Source organism: Psittacula echo, assembly GCF_963264785.1.
Source record: "Psittacula echo genome assembly, contig: SCAFFOLD_33, whole genome shotgun sequence".
Taxonomy (NCBI): domain Eukaryota; kingdom Metazoa; phylum Chordata; class Aves; order Psittaciformes; family Psittacidae; genus Psittacula; species Psittacula echo.
The window spans coordinates 1,497,740-1,513,145 of NW_027664160.1; the positions used below are offsets into that span (position 1 = coordinate 1,497,740).

Here is a 15,406-nt window from a genome sequence, read left to right on the forward strand (position 1 = left end):
ACGATGCTGCCGCCATCACAAAGCCGTGGTGGTCGCTGTGGAGACGCCCATTGTGACGGGGCCCCCACGCTGAGCGTGGGCTATTGAAGGAGCCAGAGCCCTGCAGGAACCAGTGCAGAGGAGAGCCCTCCCTCGGGAGGCTGCATTTCCCGTGGCTGCCCTGTGCATCCAGGTACATGTTCGCCTGTCCTTGCTTCCACTTTTTATAAGCCTCTTTTCCTTTGAATTTTCCTGAGCAGCTCCTTATCCATCCAGTTAGGTCTCCTGGCCCTCCTGCTGCACTTCCTTCTAGTTGGGATGCAACATTCCTGAGCTTGTAGCAGGTGATCCTTGAATATCAACCAACAGCCTTGGGCTCCCCTGCCCTCTAGGGCTATGTCCCATGGAACCTTACTAAGCAGGTTCCTGAAGAGGCCATAGTCTGCTCTCTTGAAGTCCAGGGCAGTGAGCTCGCTGCACGCTCTTCTCACTGTCCTGAGGATCTCAAATTCGACCATCTCATGATCGCTGCAACCAAGGCTGCACTGGAATGTCACATTTCCAACGAGCCCTTCCCTGTTGGTGAGTACGAGATCAGGCATGGCACCTCTCCTTGTTGGCTCCTCTATCACTTGCAGAAGGAAGTTGTCTTCCACACAATCGAGGAACCTCCTGGATTGCTTGTGCTGGGCCGTACCATTGCTCCAACAGATGTCAGGGTGGTTGAAGTCCCCCATGAGAACAAGGGACTGTGAGCGTGAGGCTGTTCCTATTTGTCTGTAGAGTGCTCCATCCACAGACTCCTCTTGATCAGGTGGTCTGTAGCAGATGCCCACAGTAATGTCTCCCATGGCTGTTCTCCCTTTAAACCTGACCCATAAACTCTCTGCTGACTGCTCACCTGTCCCCAGACAGAGTTGCATGCTCTGAAGCCATCACAAAGCTGTGGTGGTGGCTGTGGAGATGCCCATTGTGACAAGGCCCCCACGGTGAGCGTGGGCTATTTGAGGAGCCAGAGCCCTAGAGTAACAAGTGCAGAGAAGTCCTCTCGCTAGGGAGGCTGCATCTCCCGTGGCTGCCCTGCGCATCCAGGTACGTGTTCTTTGACTTTGCAATCCTGTTTTAGTGTTGCCTTGAAACACATGGTGGGTGCGTGCTCTAAAGGGAGGAGAAGCTGTCAGGAGATGTGCTGGTGCCATCCCAGCTGTAGGAGCAGGGGCTGGGTGAGGAGGAGGCGCTGGGCTTGTTCCTGTGCTTGGAGCTGAGCTCTGCCTGCAGAGGTGCTGGGGGCGAAGCAGGAGCCTTCTGTGTGCAGGAGCTGCTGGTGTCAGAGGTGCTGAGAAGGTGTCAGGGCAGGAGCAGCCCCTGGGCAGTGCAGCTGCTGGTGCTGTCACTGGGAGCTCAGCACAAGGGGACCTGCCTGGCTCCGGCAAGGCCCGCGCAAGCCCCCCGGGCATTGCGGAAGGAGGCAGGGCCCTGGCAGGTTCCAGTGATCCCTGTGCCAGGCATTCCACAAGTCACAGAAATTTGTAAACTGAAAAGTAAGAAAATAAACCCCTCAAAATAACTTTTATCAGTTGCTCTTTGCAATCTTCCTGCACTCGGAATCCTCCAATGTGTTGTGCAATCTGCAATTCTTGACAAAACCCAAAGGTTTTCATGAGCCCCATGGTGTATTTGGGCTGAGTCCATGAACCTCAGGTGCTGAGAGGATGGTGAGGAAACCTCTCAAGAAGTCCAAGTCAGAAACAAAGCCCCAAGTCCCTTCAGCATTAATGGACCCCACTGAGGGCTGTTACTGACAAAGCCTCCCCAGGGACTCGTTAAAGCAAGTAACTGCAGGCTGTGACTACTGGGAGACAAAGGCAAAATGCAGGTGTCTGATGGTGAGAAAACCTTGGTTTGTTTGATGAAGCAGAAGACTGAGGAAACCTCTCAAACCCTGACCACAGCCCTTGGAGAAGTAGAGCCTGAAATCCTGAGAATGAAAGTTCTCCTCACAGGCCTTGATGAAAGAGGCAACTGCCATAGCCCAGGGCACAGAGGCCTTTTGTTCTTTTGGGCCTTTCAGCCTTGCCAGAATCCTCACTCATCTCTGCTGCAGGCTGTCCTGCACTGGCCCATGCCTGCACCTCTTTCCCTTCAGGCTCTTGACACCCATCTTGCTTTCCCACCTGGCTCTCACCTGGCATTTCTGTACCTTCAGTCACATCTCTGCACCCATCACTGTCTGCTCCTTGACACACAAAGCCATGGGCTGAGCCAGACTCCCTCTGGGTGACCTCTTGCACCACAACTCCACATTTGAGAGACATTTCTCTTACCTACCTTTGAGTCTGAACCTTCCAAGCTGCACTTTGTAGAGGTTTCCTTCTCTTCCTGCTAGCAGGAAAATCTCCATCATCTCTGAAGCCACATTTCAAGTAGTTGCAGGCTGCTACTGTAGTGTCAATTCAGCAGGTGGAGTGCATATCCCTCAGCAAGGCCATCTAAAGGAGGCTTCTAGAGGAATGGGTGATGCCATCAGGATAGAGAGCTAAGCACCATGGGAAAGCAGTGGGAAAAGGGAATGGTCTGGATTGAGAACTTCCTGGCAAAAGCCATAAGGAAAGGTGGTGTCCTTGGGTGCAAGATACCCCATGCTGTGGGGATGTTAGTGTCAAGATAAACACATAAGCACCGGAATGGTTATATGAGGTGCTTTATTGAGGTGCCAGGAACCAGGGGTACTCACCCAAATCTGATTCCAACCTCGTCACATCGCGTTTGCAATTTATACTTTAAAAGTCTCGCAATTAATGCATATTCAACATAGGTTGCTACACTAACTAATACATATGCGTCAGGGATTGCTTCATCAGTCCATTACAACATCAGCCTCTTCTGTGCTTGCGCAGCCCCCTCTGGTGGTCGTCTGGTGGTCGTCCTGATGAAGTAAGGAGTCTTCCTCACTGTGCCCTTTTCACCTCTCCGTTCTTTGGATGGGCCCCAACCACTATGTGGACGCACCATCCTTTGATCCTCACGTGGTTGCCCTTGGTATGTGGTTAAATCTTTGATTCTGCTAAGTTGGAGTTTCACAGTACATTCCTTCCTACACATTTGTTTCTATTCCTAAGGCTACCAGTATAACATTTAGTTATAAAGTAACTAAGCACAAACCAACACAATTGTAGTATTCAATGTATGAAGCTTTGATCTATGATTTTAAACACAATCACCTATTGGAACAGTTATAAAATAACTAAGGTGCAGTACAGCAAAGTTACAAATTTTAACATGTGCATAAAGGCTTTCTATTGGTTTTACAAACTTGTCAAATATAGTGACTGCTAGAATGGCTATATGATTATATTTAACATAAAATTTTATCCGTTTCCTAACAGGGACAGAGCACCTCATCTGGGACAGCTTCCTGCCTCTAGCACCCTCTCTGCTGTGCACACCCCACTCTCTGCCCGCACTCACAAGTGTCTCACAGAAGCTCTGCACTTCCCCTGCAGCAGTGACCCCTCACTGCAGGAGGTTCCTGCATTCTCCAGGCTCAGGGATGGATCCTGCATTCCAGGCAAGTTTGGGTAGTGCAGGAGAGGCAGACAGGAAGGTCGGCTCATGGGGCATGAGGAGCAGTGTTCAGGCACCCCCAGCAGTGGGCATTCCCCATGGGCCACGCTGAGGCCTGTTCCCATGAGGGAAACTTCTCAGACAGCCTCTGCTTTGTCCAGGCTCTGCAGCCACACTCCAGGAACACCTCCTCCTCCTCCACCTACAGACATCAACTGCTCTCCATTGCTGGGCTCCATCCTGCTTGTAAGGATTGGTTAAAGCCCTGAACCATCACCTTGCTTCTTGCTGACTTCCCTCCACCCTCCCTCACCTCCCTGCACACTGCTCATTGCCACCAGTAACTCACTGAAGAGTTAAGAAGCTCTCAAGGCTTTCCTCAGGGGGTGACCATGTTTCTCCATTCACCATTGATGGATCCATGGAGTGCCAGGTGTGAGGTTCCTGCAGAGGCAGAGCTGCCCCTGGGCAGAGCCCTGCTGCCGGGAGGGGTGTGCAGGGCAGAGCTGAGCACACAGCCCATGGGATGGGCTCTGGGGGCACTGAGAGGGAGCAGAGCTGGGCCCAGAGCAGCAGCTCCTGGCAGGGACAGCTCCAGGCAGCAGAGACATGGGCAGGGAGTGGGGGGAAAGTGCAGCCCAGGCCTGGGGAGGGTGCGTTCAGGCAGCTCTCTTGGTGTCTGGCACTGGAGGTGGCTGCTGGCCATGCTCTGCTGGGCACAGTCCTTTGCTTCTGCCCATGAGAGCTCCCTGATCTGCCCTTTGAAACCATGCTGCCCTGCTGTCAGCACAGGACAGGTGTTTGTGGGGGTTCTTCAGATCAATTTGTGTGTGAAGGCATCTTACAGGCACTGCAAGTGAAAGCAGAGGGCAAATGGGAAAGGACTGATGGACACTGCAGCTCTCCTGGCTCTGCACTAAGTTATCAAGAGCTGAGAACTTCTCCCTGTTTCAATACTCTTCCGGTTTTCAGTCATACAGAGAATGTTTTATACCCAAAAAAAACCAACTCAGCAGTGTTATGCTAGTAAATAAATAACACAGTTAGAGCAGCTGACGTCCAGCTCCCCCAGCCTCTCCCCACAGGCACCGTGTTCCAGTCCCTGCCTGTCCTGAGGGCCCATTGATAAACCCACTCCTGCTTACCAATGGCATTCCTGAATTGGGGATCTGAAACCTGGATGGAGTATTCCAGAGCATCCCTTCTCTTGTTCTCCTGCCGTGCTCCTGGTCATACAGCCCGCCATGCTGCTGTCCTCCCTTGCTGCCAGGGCACACGCTGCCTCCTGTCCAGCTCCTGCCCACCCAGACCTTTCCCATGGGCTGCTCCCAGCCAGGCAGCCCCAGCCTGGGCCATTGCAGGGGAGTCCTCTGCAGGGACCCCTGTGTCCCCTGCTCTCCTGCCCAGGACACCCTGAGAGCTCTGCAGCCCTCCCATGCCATCCCATCTTACCACACCAGTACAACAGCCCTGGCCCTTGAACTCCCCAAGAGCTCTTCCTGCTCCAGGCACAGAGCAGCCATCCCAGAGCTGGAGCAGCCAGAAAGCTGATTTCATTCCCCTTCATTCCTGCCATGTGAGGACATATCACAGAGGAGAAGTTGCTGCAGGATCATTTATTTAACTCAAATACTGTGAGATCCCCCTCTGCCACAAAGTCTGTGGGTCACACAAGACGAGTGGCTACTTAACCAGGAGGAGATGAAAACTGACATTTCTATGAAGACAAAATCATCACAAATTGAAACAGGAATACAAATTTAAAGCAGCAAAGACAGATGTGGCCTGTCATGACCTACAATGGAAGCCTTTGGCAAAGAACAGCAGGTAGCGTATGGCTGCTGAAACACATCCAGACACCAGCTTCCTCACAGCATCCTTGAGCTCCTGGTTCCGCAGGCTGTAGATGAGGGGGTTCACTGCTGGAGGCACCAATGAGTACAGCACTGACACCACCAGATCCAGGGATGGGGACAAGATGGAGGGGGGCTTCAAGTAGGCAAACATACCAGTGCTGACAAAGAGGGAGAGCACGTCCAGGTGAGGGAGGCACGTGGAAAAGGCTTTGTGGCGTCCCTGCTCAGAGGGGAGCCTCAGCACAGCCCTGAAGATCTGCACATAGGACCCCACAATGAACACAAAACAGCCAAGTACCAAACAGAAACTTAGCACAAGAAGCCCAACTTGCCTGAGGTAGGAATGTGAGCAGGAGAGCCTGAGGATCTGGGGGGTTTCACAGAAGAACTGCTCCACAGCATTGCCTCGGCAGAGGGGCAGTGAAAATGTATTGGCTGTGTGCAGCAGAGCAGTGAGAAACCCAGCGCCCCAGGCAGCTGCTGCCATGTGGACACAAGCTCTGCTGCCCAGGAGGCTCCCGTAGCGCAGGGGCTTGCAGATGGCCACGTAGCGGTCATAGGACATGAGAGTGAGGAGGAAATACTCTGCTGACATGAAAAAGAGAAAGAAAAAGATCTGTGCAGCACAACCTGTGTAGGAGATGGCCCTGGTGTCCCACAGGGAATTGGCCATGGATTTGGGGACAGTGGTGGAGATGCAGCCCAGGTTCAGCAGGGAGAGGTTGAGGAGGAAGAAGTACATGGGGGTGTGGAGGTGCTGGTCGCAGGCTGTGCTGGTGATGATGAGGCCGTTGCCCAGGAGCGCAGCCAGGGAGATGCCCAGGAAGAGCCAGAAGTGCCAGAGCTGCAGCTCCCGCCTGTCTGCGAATGGCAGGAGGAGGAAGTGGGTGATGGAGCTGCCGTTGGCCATCTGCTGCCTCTGGGCATGGGGCACTGTCACAGGAGAAAAAGGCAGTGACAGGCTAGGACAGGAGGGATGTCAGATATAGAAGTTCAGAACCAGTTCATTTCCCATCAGATTTCCACCATCCCCGCAAATGCATTTTCCCTTTCCTGGTGCTGGTGCCTGAGTGTGCTGGCAGAAGCACTGTGGCTCCAAGGACTGTGTAGTGCATAGTCTGGAGACTTGCAGGGTCCATCATTCTTGTTCCCAGCTCTCCTGCTCAAGACAGCTGCCTGAATGCACCCTCCCCAGGCCTGGGCTGCACTTTCCCCCCACTCCCTGCCCATGTCTCTGCTGCCTGGAGCTGTCCCTGCCAGGAGCTGCTGCTCTGGGCCCAGCTCTGCTCCCTCTCAGTGCTCCCAGAGCCCACCCCATGGGCTGTGTGCTCAGCTCTGCCCTGCACACCCCTCCCAGCAGCAGGGCTCTGCCCAAGTGCAGCTCTGCCTGTGCAGGGTCTCAGGAGCAGCTCGCACAAGTCCTGACAAGACTCTCGGTGCCTTCTCCAAAGCAGAGAAGGAAATTCCCAGCTCCCACTGCTCAACCTGCCCACCAAGAGTGAAAAACATCAGAGGTCAGGATCCTTCCCTATGAGGCAATCGCTGCCTCAGTGTCTTTCAGAAGGACCCTCTGCAAGTGTTCTCAGAGTGATGTGGAGCTCTGAGCAGCCCTGACCCACACAGCACCCTCCCCACTGCACAAGAACGCTTTTCATTTCCTGCCAGGGGATGTTTCTCCACCCAAAGCTTCTCCCCCAGCACAATGAGGAGCTCCCGTGCAGGCTGAGTGCTGACCCTGGCAGGCAGCAGAGTCCCTGCCCCTGCACACAGCCCCTGGGCTGCAGGCACCCTGCTCGCAAGGACAGCGCTGGGCACCCCTGCCTGCACACCCACATTCACACCATGCAGCCAGCCCCGGGACAAGGGACCTGCCTTGTCCTGTCCCTCACATGGCGCAGAGAGAAGCCCTGCTCTGCAGCACATCCTCCTCCTTATCTACACAGAGAAGCCAAGAGAGTCCTCCTGACAGATCCCATGGACTGTCCAAGGCAGCAGCTTGAGGAGATCCCTCCAGGAACTGCAGCTGCATTGCCCTGCACCCAGAGCCTTACCATGCACAGGGCTGGGAAGGTTTCTCCTGCAGGGAGCTCTCAGCATCCTCCACTGCCAAGTGCCTTTAAGCTCTCTGAGGCTCGCAGGTCTCCCCTGGGTGCCTGCAGGCACTGCCCCAGCCCTGCTCCTGGCCAGAGCTGTCTCTCTGCAGCGCTGCCCGCTTGCTAGCATCTATCTGCATCCCAGGAGCCCGGCCCAGCTCAGCAGCAGAGGCCCAGCCAAAGGTGGCTCTGACTCTGCCCTGCTGGGCTCTCTACAGGGATCCCTGGGGCTTCAGAGGAACCGCATAGGAAAAAGCCTGAAGCAAGCCCTGATGTTCCCTCCCTCAGCTGGCAGACACACTGCCTGCCTGCAGTGTCATTTCTCTGATGAGAGACAGAGATTGGTCTGCAAAACAAGATTTTGTAGAATCATGGAACTGTTTAGGTTGGAAAAGACTGTTAATAATATTCAGTCCACCATTAACCAAACAGTGGCAAGCCAACACATTAAACATGTCCCTTAGACCATGTCTTTTATAGACCTCGAGGGACAGTGACACAACCACTTCTATGGTCAGCCTGTTTTTTGTCCCATCTTTAAACTGGACAGTCAGGACAGGACAGGCTAGAATGTCAGAAACCAAGTAGAAACCAGTCAAATCGGGGGGTACTTGGTGGATAGCAGCAGTGCAGTGATTCCTGCAGACACCTTCAGAAAAACAGAACAAGGGCAGATGCCCCAGTCTAGGAAACAATTACAACAGCTTATGTGTCCTCCAGGATACTGGAGAAAACATGGACCTGGATTCTCTACCATTGCTCACCCGCTGTACTCACTTTTCTGAAAGGGAAAGCCATGGGAATGGAATCCAGAGCATGAGGAAGCAGGAAATACCTAATACAGGAATTAAAACCGTACCAGTCACTTGGCCTGTACACCTCCACTGCCTTTCATAGTAAAATGGGGTTTTGCTGAGCATGGCTCTTCCTGTGAACTATTCAAACTGGCTCTGATGGACCAAAAAGAAGTTTAATTTTCAAGTCCCCTCTTTCAAAGACACGGAACTGAGATATTCTGAGTGGGAAAAGGGACTCTTGTCTTTAGTTCCAGCAGTAAAACAGAGAACATTGATCAAGAACAAGCAGTACAAACCATCCATTCAATCCATTCAGTTGACTTGACAGTATCTCAAAGGGAACTGCTCCTCAGGATGGAGTAGCACAAACCCACTGGCAGAAAATGGCATGCCTACGTACCAGGGGTTGCAGAGGAAGTGAAATTACCTGAAGGACAGACTGAAGTTTCTAGACTGTAAATGAAGAGCAATCAGCATTACAACAACCTTTCAAACCCTCACCAGGTTTAGAAGCACCCCCTTTTCAACGAGGGAACTTCAGCAGAATGGTTCACTGGTTCACTGATGCCTCATCAAAAGGGATCTTAGAGTCATAGAAGCATCCAGGTTGGAAAAGACCTTTAAGCTCTTCCACTCCAACCCTTACCCCAGCACTGCTGAGGCCACCACTAACCCATGGCACTCAGGGCCTCGTCTCCACGGGTTGTGAGCACTTGCAGGGACGGTGACTCCAGCCCTGCCCTGGGCAGCCTGTTCCAATGCCTGAGCACCCTTTGGGGAAGGAATTGTTCCTCAGCTCCATCTAAACCTGCCCTGGTGCAGCTTGAGGCCGGTTCCTCTTGTCCCATCCCTTGTTCCTTGGAAGCAGAGCCCAGCCCCTCCTGGCTCCATCCTCCTCTCAGGCAGTTGTAGGGAGCCATCAGGTCCCCTCTGAGCCTTCTCTTCTCCAGACTGAACCCCCCAGGTCCCTCAGCCCTTCCCCATCACACTGTGCTCCAGGCCCTGCACCAGCTCCATTGCCCTTCTCTGGCCCCGCTCCAGCACCTCAATGTCTCTCTTGTAGTGAGGGCCCCAGAACTGAACACAGGATTCGAGCTGCAGCCTCACCAGTGCCCAGTGCAGCGCACAACCACTGCCCTGGCCCTGCTGCCACACTGGTGCTGATCCAGGCCAGGATGCTGGTGGCTTCCTGGCTGCCTGGGCACAAGCTGCTCCTGTTCAGCTCCATCAATCAGCACCCCCAGCTCCTTTCCCATGAGCAGTTTCCAGCCGCTCTTCCCCAAGCCTGGAGCATTGCAGGGGGTTGTTGTGGCCCAAGTGCAGGAGCCGGCACTTTGCCTTCTTGAACCTCATCCCATTGGCCACAGCCCATGGATCCAGCCTGTCCAGATCCCTCTGCAGAGCTTCCTACCCTCCAGCAGATCAACACTCCCCCTCGATTTGGTGTCCTCTGCAAATTTACACATCCCAGTATGGAGCAGTATGGACCAGTTTGCACCAGTACAGACCAATATAGGCCACTATGGCCCCAGATACTGCTGGGGTTTCAATATCGCAGTGCTCCCAGTTCCTGCTTCAGGTCTTCTCACTTGCAGCCATGCTCAACTCCCAATCCCTTCAAATGCTCCCACTACCTGCTGCAGGTGCTCCCAATCCCTCTCAGTCCTCCCCAGTCCCTCCCAGTGCTTCCAGTCCCTGCCACCCGTGCTCCTGCCCCTCCCCCACCAGACCTCCTTGGTCTTTTTCGGGGGGACACCCCAAATCAGGCACCCTCCCACTATGGGTCTGCCCCCCCAGTCCCTGATACAGGGGATGGAGAGGGTGGTGGGGGGGTGTTGGAATGCCCCATGGGGTATGGTTTGGGGACAACAAGGAGCGTTTTGGTACTGGGGGCTTTGGGGGGAGCAGCTTTCTGGGGTCATCCCCATCTGGGGGGGTGTGCTTGGAGGGGCACTTCCAGGATTTGGGTCCCTGGGTTCATTTGGGAGGGCCCGAGGTGATGGGAGGGTGCAGGTCACTTTTGGGCTGCCCCAGGACCCCCATTTGTGGGTCCTGCCTGCTCTTGTGGTGCTTCAGGGAGATTTGGGGTACCCCAGGATTTTGGGTGGCACCGCAACTGGTTTGGGTGCCTCCAGGGCCCTTTGTGGGGGCAGTGTGGGTTTGGGGTGACCCTTATTTGAGGCGCCCCTTTTGGGGGATCCACCCTGTCTGGCCCCCTGAATTCACTGCTGAACTCAAAGCAATGTTGGGGTCCCCCCAGTGGATTTGAAGTCCCAGAGCACCTTAGGGGACCCCCAGGGTGGGTGCTGGGGGAGCCCCTCTTTTTAGGACACCCCTTTTTTAGTGAATTTGTGCCAGTGAACTGAACCAGGGCAGCTTTGGAGCTGCGGGCTTTGGGTTGGGGAGATTTTGGGGGATGCTGACCCACACAGCACCCTCTCCACTGCACAAGAACACTTTTCCTTCCCTGCCAGGGGTTGTTGCTTACCCCCAGCGCCTCTCCCCTAGAGCCGTGGGGAGCTCCCAGGCAGGCTGAGTGCTGACCCTGGCAGGCAGCAGAGTCCCTGCCCCTGCACACAGCCCCTGGGCTGCAGGCACCCTGCTCGCAAGGACAGCGCTGGGCACCCCTGCCTGCACACCCACATTCACAGCCTGCAGCCAGGCCCGGGACAAGGGACCTGCCTTGTCCTGTCCCTCGCATGGTGCAGAGGGAAGCCCTGCCCTGCAGCACATCCTCTTCCTTATCTACACAGAGAAACCAAGAGAGTCCTCCTGACAGATCCCATGGACTGTCCGAGGCAGCAGCTTGAGGAGATCCCTCCAGGAACTGCAGCTGCATTGCCCTGCACCCAGAGCCTTACCATGCACAGGGCTGGGAAGGTTTCTCCTGCAGGGAGCTCTCAGCATCCTCCACTGCCAAGTGCCTTTAAGCTCTCTGAGGCTCGCAGGTCTCTCCTGGGTCCCAGCTCATCAGGAGAGGCCCAGCCCAAGGTGGCTCTGCCTCTGCCCCACTGGGCGTCCTCCAGGGCTCCCTGGGGCTCCAGAGGAACCTCATGGTTAACAGCCCGAAGCAAGCCCTGATGTTCCCTCCCTCAGCTGGCAGACACACTGCCTGCCTGCAGTGTCATTTCTCTGCTGAGAGATGCAGTTTGGTGTAAACAAAGTTTCTCACAATTGCAGAATCATTTAGATTCAAAAAGACCCGTAAGATCAACTCTTAACTCTATTAACCAAACACTGTCATGTCCACCACTGACCCATGTCAACAAGTGCCACATCTCCATGTCTTTTAAAGGCCTCCAGGAATGGTGACACAACCACTTCTGTGGGCAGCTTGTTTCTTGTCCCATCATTAGGACAGCCAGGCAAGGACAGGCTGGGATCTCCTTTACCCTTGCTGATGGAGTGGATTCACCCTGGTTAGTTGAGGCATCTCCTCCTAAGTCTGTAGGCCTGGGACTGGAAGGGGAATCAGCTCCCTCCCATGAACACCACAAACCCACAGGAGGTAGGATTCCTCCTGCCTCTGGTCAGGTCTTCCTTGAAAAGGCACCTAAAGAGGGAACTCTTTGTCTCAGCATTAACATTGACTGGGGCCAGGAGTGAGGTGTCTGGGTGCAAATCTCTGGTGACAGTTGGCATTACAGGGCTGGTCAAAGTTACGTGCAAGTTATAGAGACAGGCCAAAGATACGTGCAGGCTGATATAGAGACAAGACAATATCGTTGGGAATATTCTTGTAAGCTCTCAGAGGCATTAGGCATCAGTTGCTATCAGTGATGCCAGGTCTGTCCTTTCTGCCACCCTGCAGCTGCAGGCATTGAGTGAACACAAAGTACATCACTGCAGGGTCTTTACTCACTCCCTTGATGATTCAGCTAAGGAACAGCCCAAGCATTTTAACTGTGTGCTTGGCTGCATCTGGCTTTCAGAGACAGCATCCTTTATGCACAGCGATGGGTCATAGCAAATCTCAGACAAGCTCAAACAGGAATTTAAGAGCACCAGGATGAGATTCTCCTACTTCAGGAACAGTTAAAGAAGAAACAAGATAACACAGGACCACCACTAAATAAAGCAAGAGTACATGCAGGTAGATCTCAGATAGCCTATCTCCTCTTTGCCTCAGTTACCACCAGCAAGATCTCTCAGGACGTTGTGCTTTGAGAAAGGACCCTGGATGGGAAAGGGAAACAACCAGCACTGCATGGGGATCAAGTCAGGGGTTAGGGTCTTTGCAGACTACACCCTTACCAGTCCATGAGACCAAAGGGGCAGCATCCAAGGTGCTGAGAGAATGTTTTTCACCAAGACCTGCTGGTCTGTTGCTGTCCCAGGAGAAAATGCACTGGACTCTGTGAGGCATTGTTTAAAATGCTGTTCCCTAGATCTAGCTTTGTAAGGAGAGAATTGTAGAGGTAGTCTCATGTCCCTTTGATGGCTGGAACCCCAAGAGATGTAGCATGGAGACAAGAAGGATGAGGAGGGTGGATGCCCCCTGCATGAAGGGGAAACTTGGATTTCTGGAGGTCCTCTGTGTGACAGGGAACAGGTTGGGTTGGCTTTTGTGACTGAGGATCAGAGGAGTTGGTGAGAGGGACATTGTGCTCACAGTTACAAACTACTTGCTCAGGGAGGGGAAACAGAAAAGGTCTTTTGTCAGCAGCTAAGAAAGCCTCCAGGCTAATGAGCAGGTTCCTTGCAGGTAATTGCCCTGGTGGTCCCTGGCCATGCAAAGCAACAGGGTGCAACAGTGTGGAGGCTCTTGGCGCAACCGGTTAACACAGGTGCAGGGCGGGCCAACAAGGGTGATGCTCCCCTGGAAAAGCTGGTCAGGATGTGATCATCAGTGTCAGCCTTGGCTGTCATGAGCATGCAATAGTGGGGACTCAGATGCTAAAGGGCATGAGGAAGGCCAGCAGCAGAGAACAGACTCTGGACTTACTTGGGGACAATTCCAGGAGTTTCCGTGGGAAGCGGCTCTGATGGTGAAGGAGCATGAGCAAGTCTGATAAGGATCCCTGAGCCTGGAATACCTGGAGGGCTTCCAAGGTCCTCCAGGGCTTTTGCCACCTTTCTGAATGGCGGTCAGGCTCCTGAGGGCTTTAGCACAGTTCCAGAGCACCTGCGCATTCTGGAATGCCCGTGTTATTCCGCAGCCTTGCCAGAGCCTGCTGAGGCCTCTGCCTCCATCTGGAATGCTTGAGGAGATTCTGCAGGGTTGGTGCAGACTGCCAGGGCCCTGCCATGTTCTGCAATGTTGGGTGTCCTTCCAAGCGTGCTGGTGGAAGCACTTCCATGGGCATTGCTGGAACCCTCCAGTTTCCCAGCAGGGCCTTTGCCGCCTTCCAGTAGCCCCGATGTGCTGCCATGGTGCCGTGGTTTAAGTCCAGTCAGTAATTCAGAACCACGTAGTCGCTCGCTCCCCCCCCTTCCTCCTCCCCGCTCCCGGAGGGATGGGAAGGAGAATCTAAAAAATGTAACTCCCACAGGTTGAGATAAGAACAGTCCAGTAACTAAGGAATAACACAAACCACCGCCACTACCACCAGTAATAATAATAGAATCATAGAATCATAGAATAGTTAGGGCTGGAAAGGACCTTAAGATTATCTAGTTCAAACTCCCCTGCCATGGGCAGGGACACTGTGGAGACATGGTTAGCAAGCAAAGGTCATGTTCCCATGTCTGAGCTTAATTAAGCACAGATTCTGTGAAAGTGAGAAAAACCACCAGTTGTGTACAGTTGCCAGCAGTGGAAAAACCCTGGAAGTTAACCAATAGAGATAGAAGACCAGCTGGCCAACCTTGTAGCTAAAAATTGTCTGTGAACTAGGAACAGGGACCTTGAGAGGAGGATGTGTAAATGAGCAGGGGAAAATCACCGAAATGCACCTGGAATGTACCCAATGCTGTATATGCCAACCAATCACTATGGGAAGCTGTGTGTACGTGGCAGTTTGACACTATATATACCCATTGTTTGAGCACAATAAACGGATCACTTTTATCAACCATATTGATTGTGCATGTGTTCCCTCCGTGCGCAACGACACACACACACATATATATATATATATATATATACTGATAGATACATTTTCTGCTTGGCCAGAGGCTTTCCACTGTCACACCAATATGGCTCGTGAAGTAGAAAAACATATTTAGAATCAGATAATACCCTGATACAGTGTACCAGCAGGCTTCTCCTTGGACAGAGGTCTGCATTTTGTTGCAGAAGTAAATAGGAAGGTGGGAGAGTGTTTGGGAATGAAGCGTGATCTGCATACCCTATAGAGACCTCAGGCTAGTGGAAAAGTGGAACATACGAATCAGACACTCAAGTTACAATTAAGTAAAATATGTCAAGAAACTTGTTGAACTTGGATACAAGCCCTACCAATTGCTTTGGTAAGGATAAAGATACAGCTGATCGAACTGTAACTGTAAATCTTAAACTAACAATAATGTGTGTGCCTTTAACATAGTAGAATAGGCCAAACTGTTCTAACTTATTAACACGTAGAGAGAAAGGAATGTTTGGCTGCTGGGGGAAGGAACATCATGGGACTGATAACAGCTAAGGTGACAGTAAATAAGACCAAGGATGCCTGCCTTCAAGACAGCAGAGTGGCGCTGAGTGTGGAGCGAGATTGGAACAGAGCAGAAGGAAGGACATGCCAACTGCTAACTGGGCACTCGGACCTTGCGAGCATGCGCAAGCACTGAGATCATTCAGTAAACACAGTGAGGAAGACTATCGGTGCCCACCAAAGACCCCCACTCAGCAAGAAAGCGCATGCGTAACTACGATGCAAATATTATAACTAGTTCCTGGAAAAGCTGTGAATATGCATGAGTATGCTAAATATAGAGCTGCTGTTGGCAAGTACGGGTATGCTCACCTTTGTGAAACGATTCACGTGTGCACCCAGTGCTGCAATAAAGAATGCTGCTTTCTGAAACTCCAAATTGAGCCTTAGAGAGTTTCTCTGACCGACTTTGATGGTAACATATATATTACCATTATAATTCATATACTCTACAATAAATGCTTTTCAGCCCAGTGGGCCCATGACACCCCAGGCCATAGAGAGTGGGGGAGTCACCAAGAAGG

At 52.8% G+C, this 15,406-nt stretch overlaps 1 protein-coding gene across 1 annotated transcript; it reads right to left on the reverse strand.

Moving 5' to 3' along the window:
- Positions 1 to 5,331: 5,331 nt before the first annotated feature.
- LOC308232747 (olfactory receptor 14A16-like) lies at positions 5,332 to 6,309 on the reverse strand (the record flags this gene model as incomplete). Its single annotated transcript, XM_080639978.1, has 1 exon — positions 5,332 to 6,309. One exon carries the CDS (start codon positions 6,307 to 6,309, stop codon positions 5,332 to 5,334), a length of 978 nt encoding a protein of 325 aa, XP_080496104.1.
- Between the last annotated feature and the right edge of the window lie 9,097 nt (positions 6,310 to 15,406).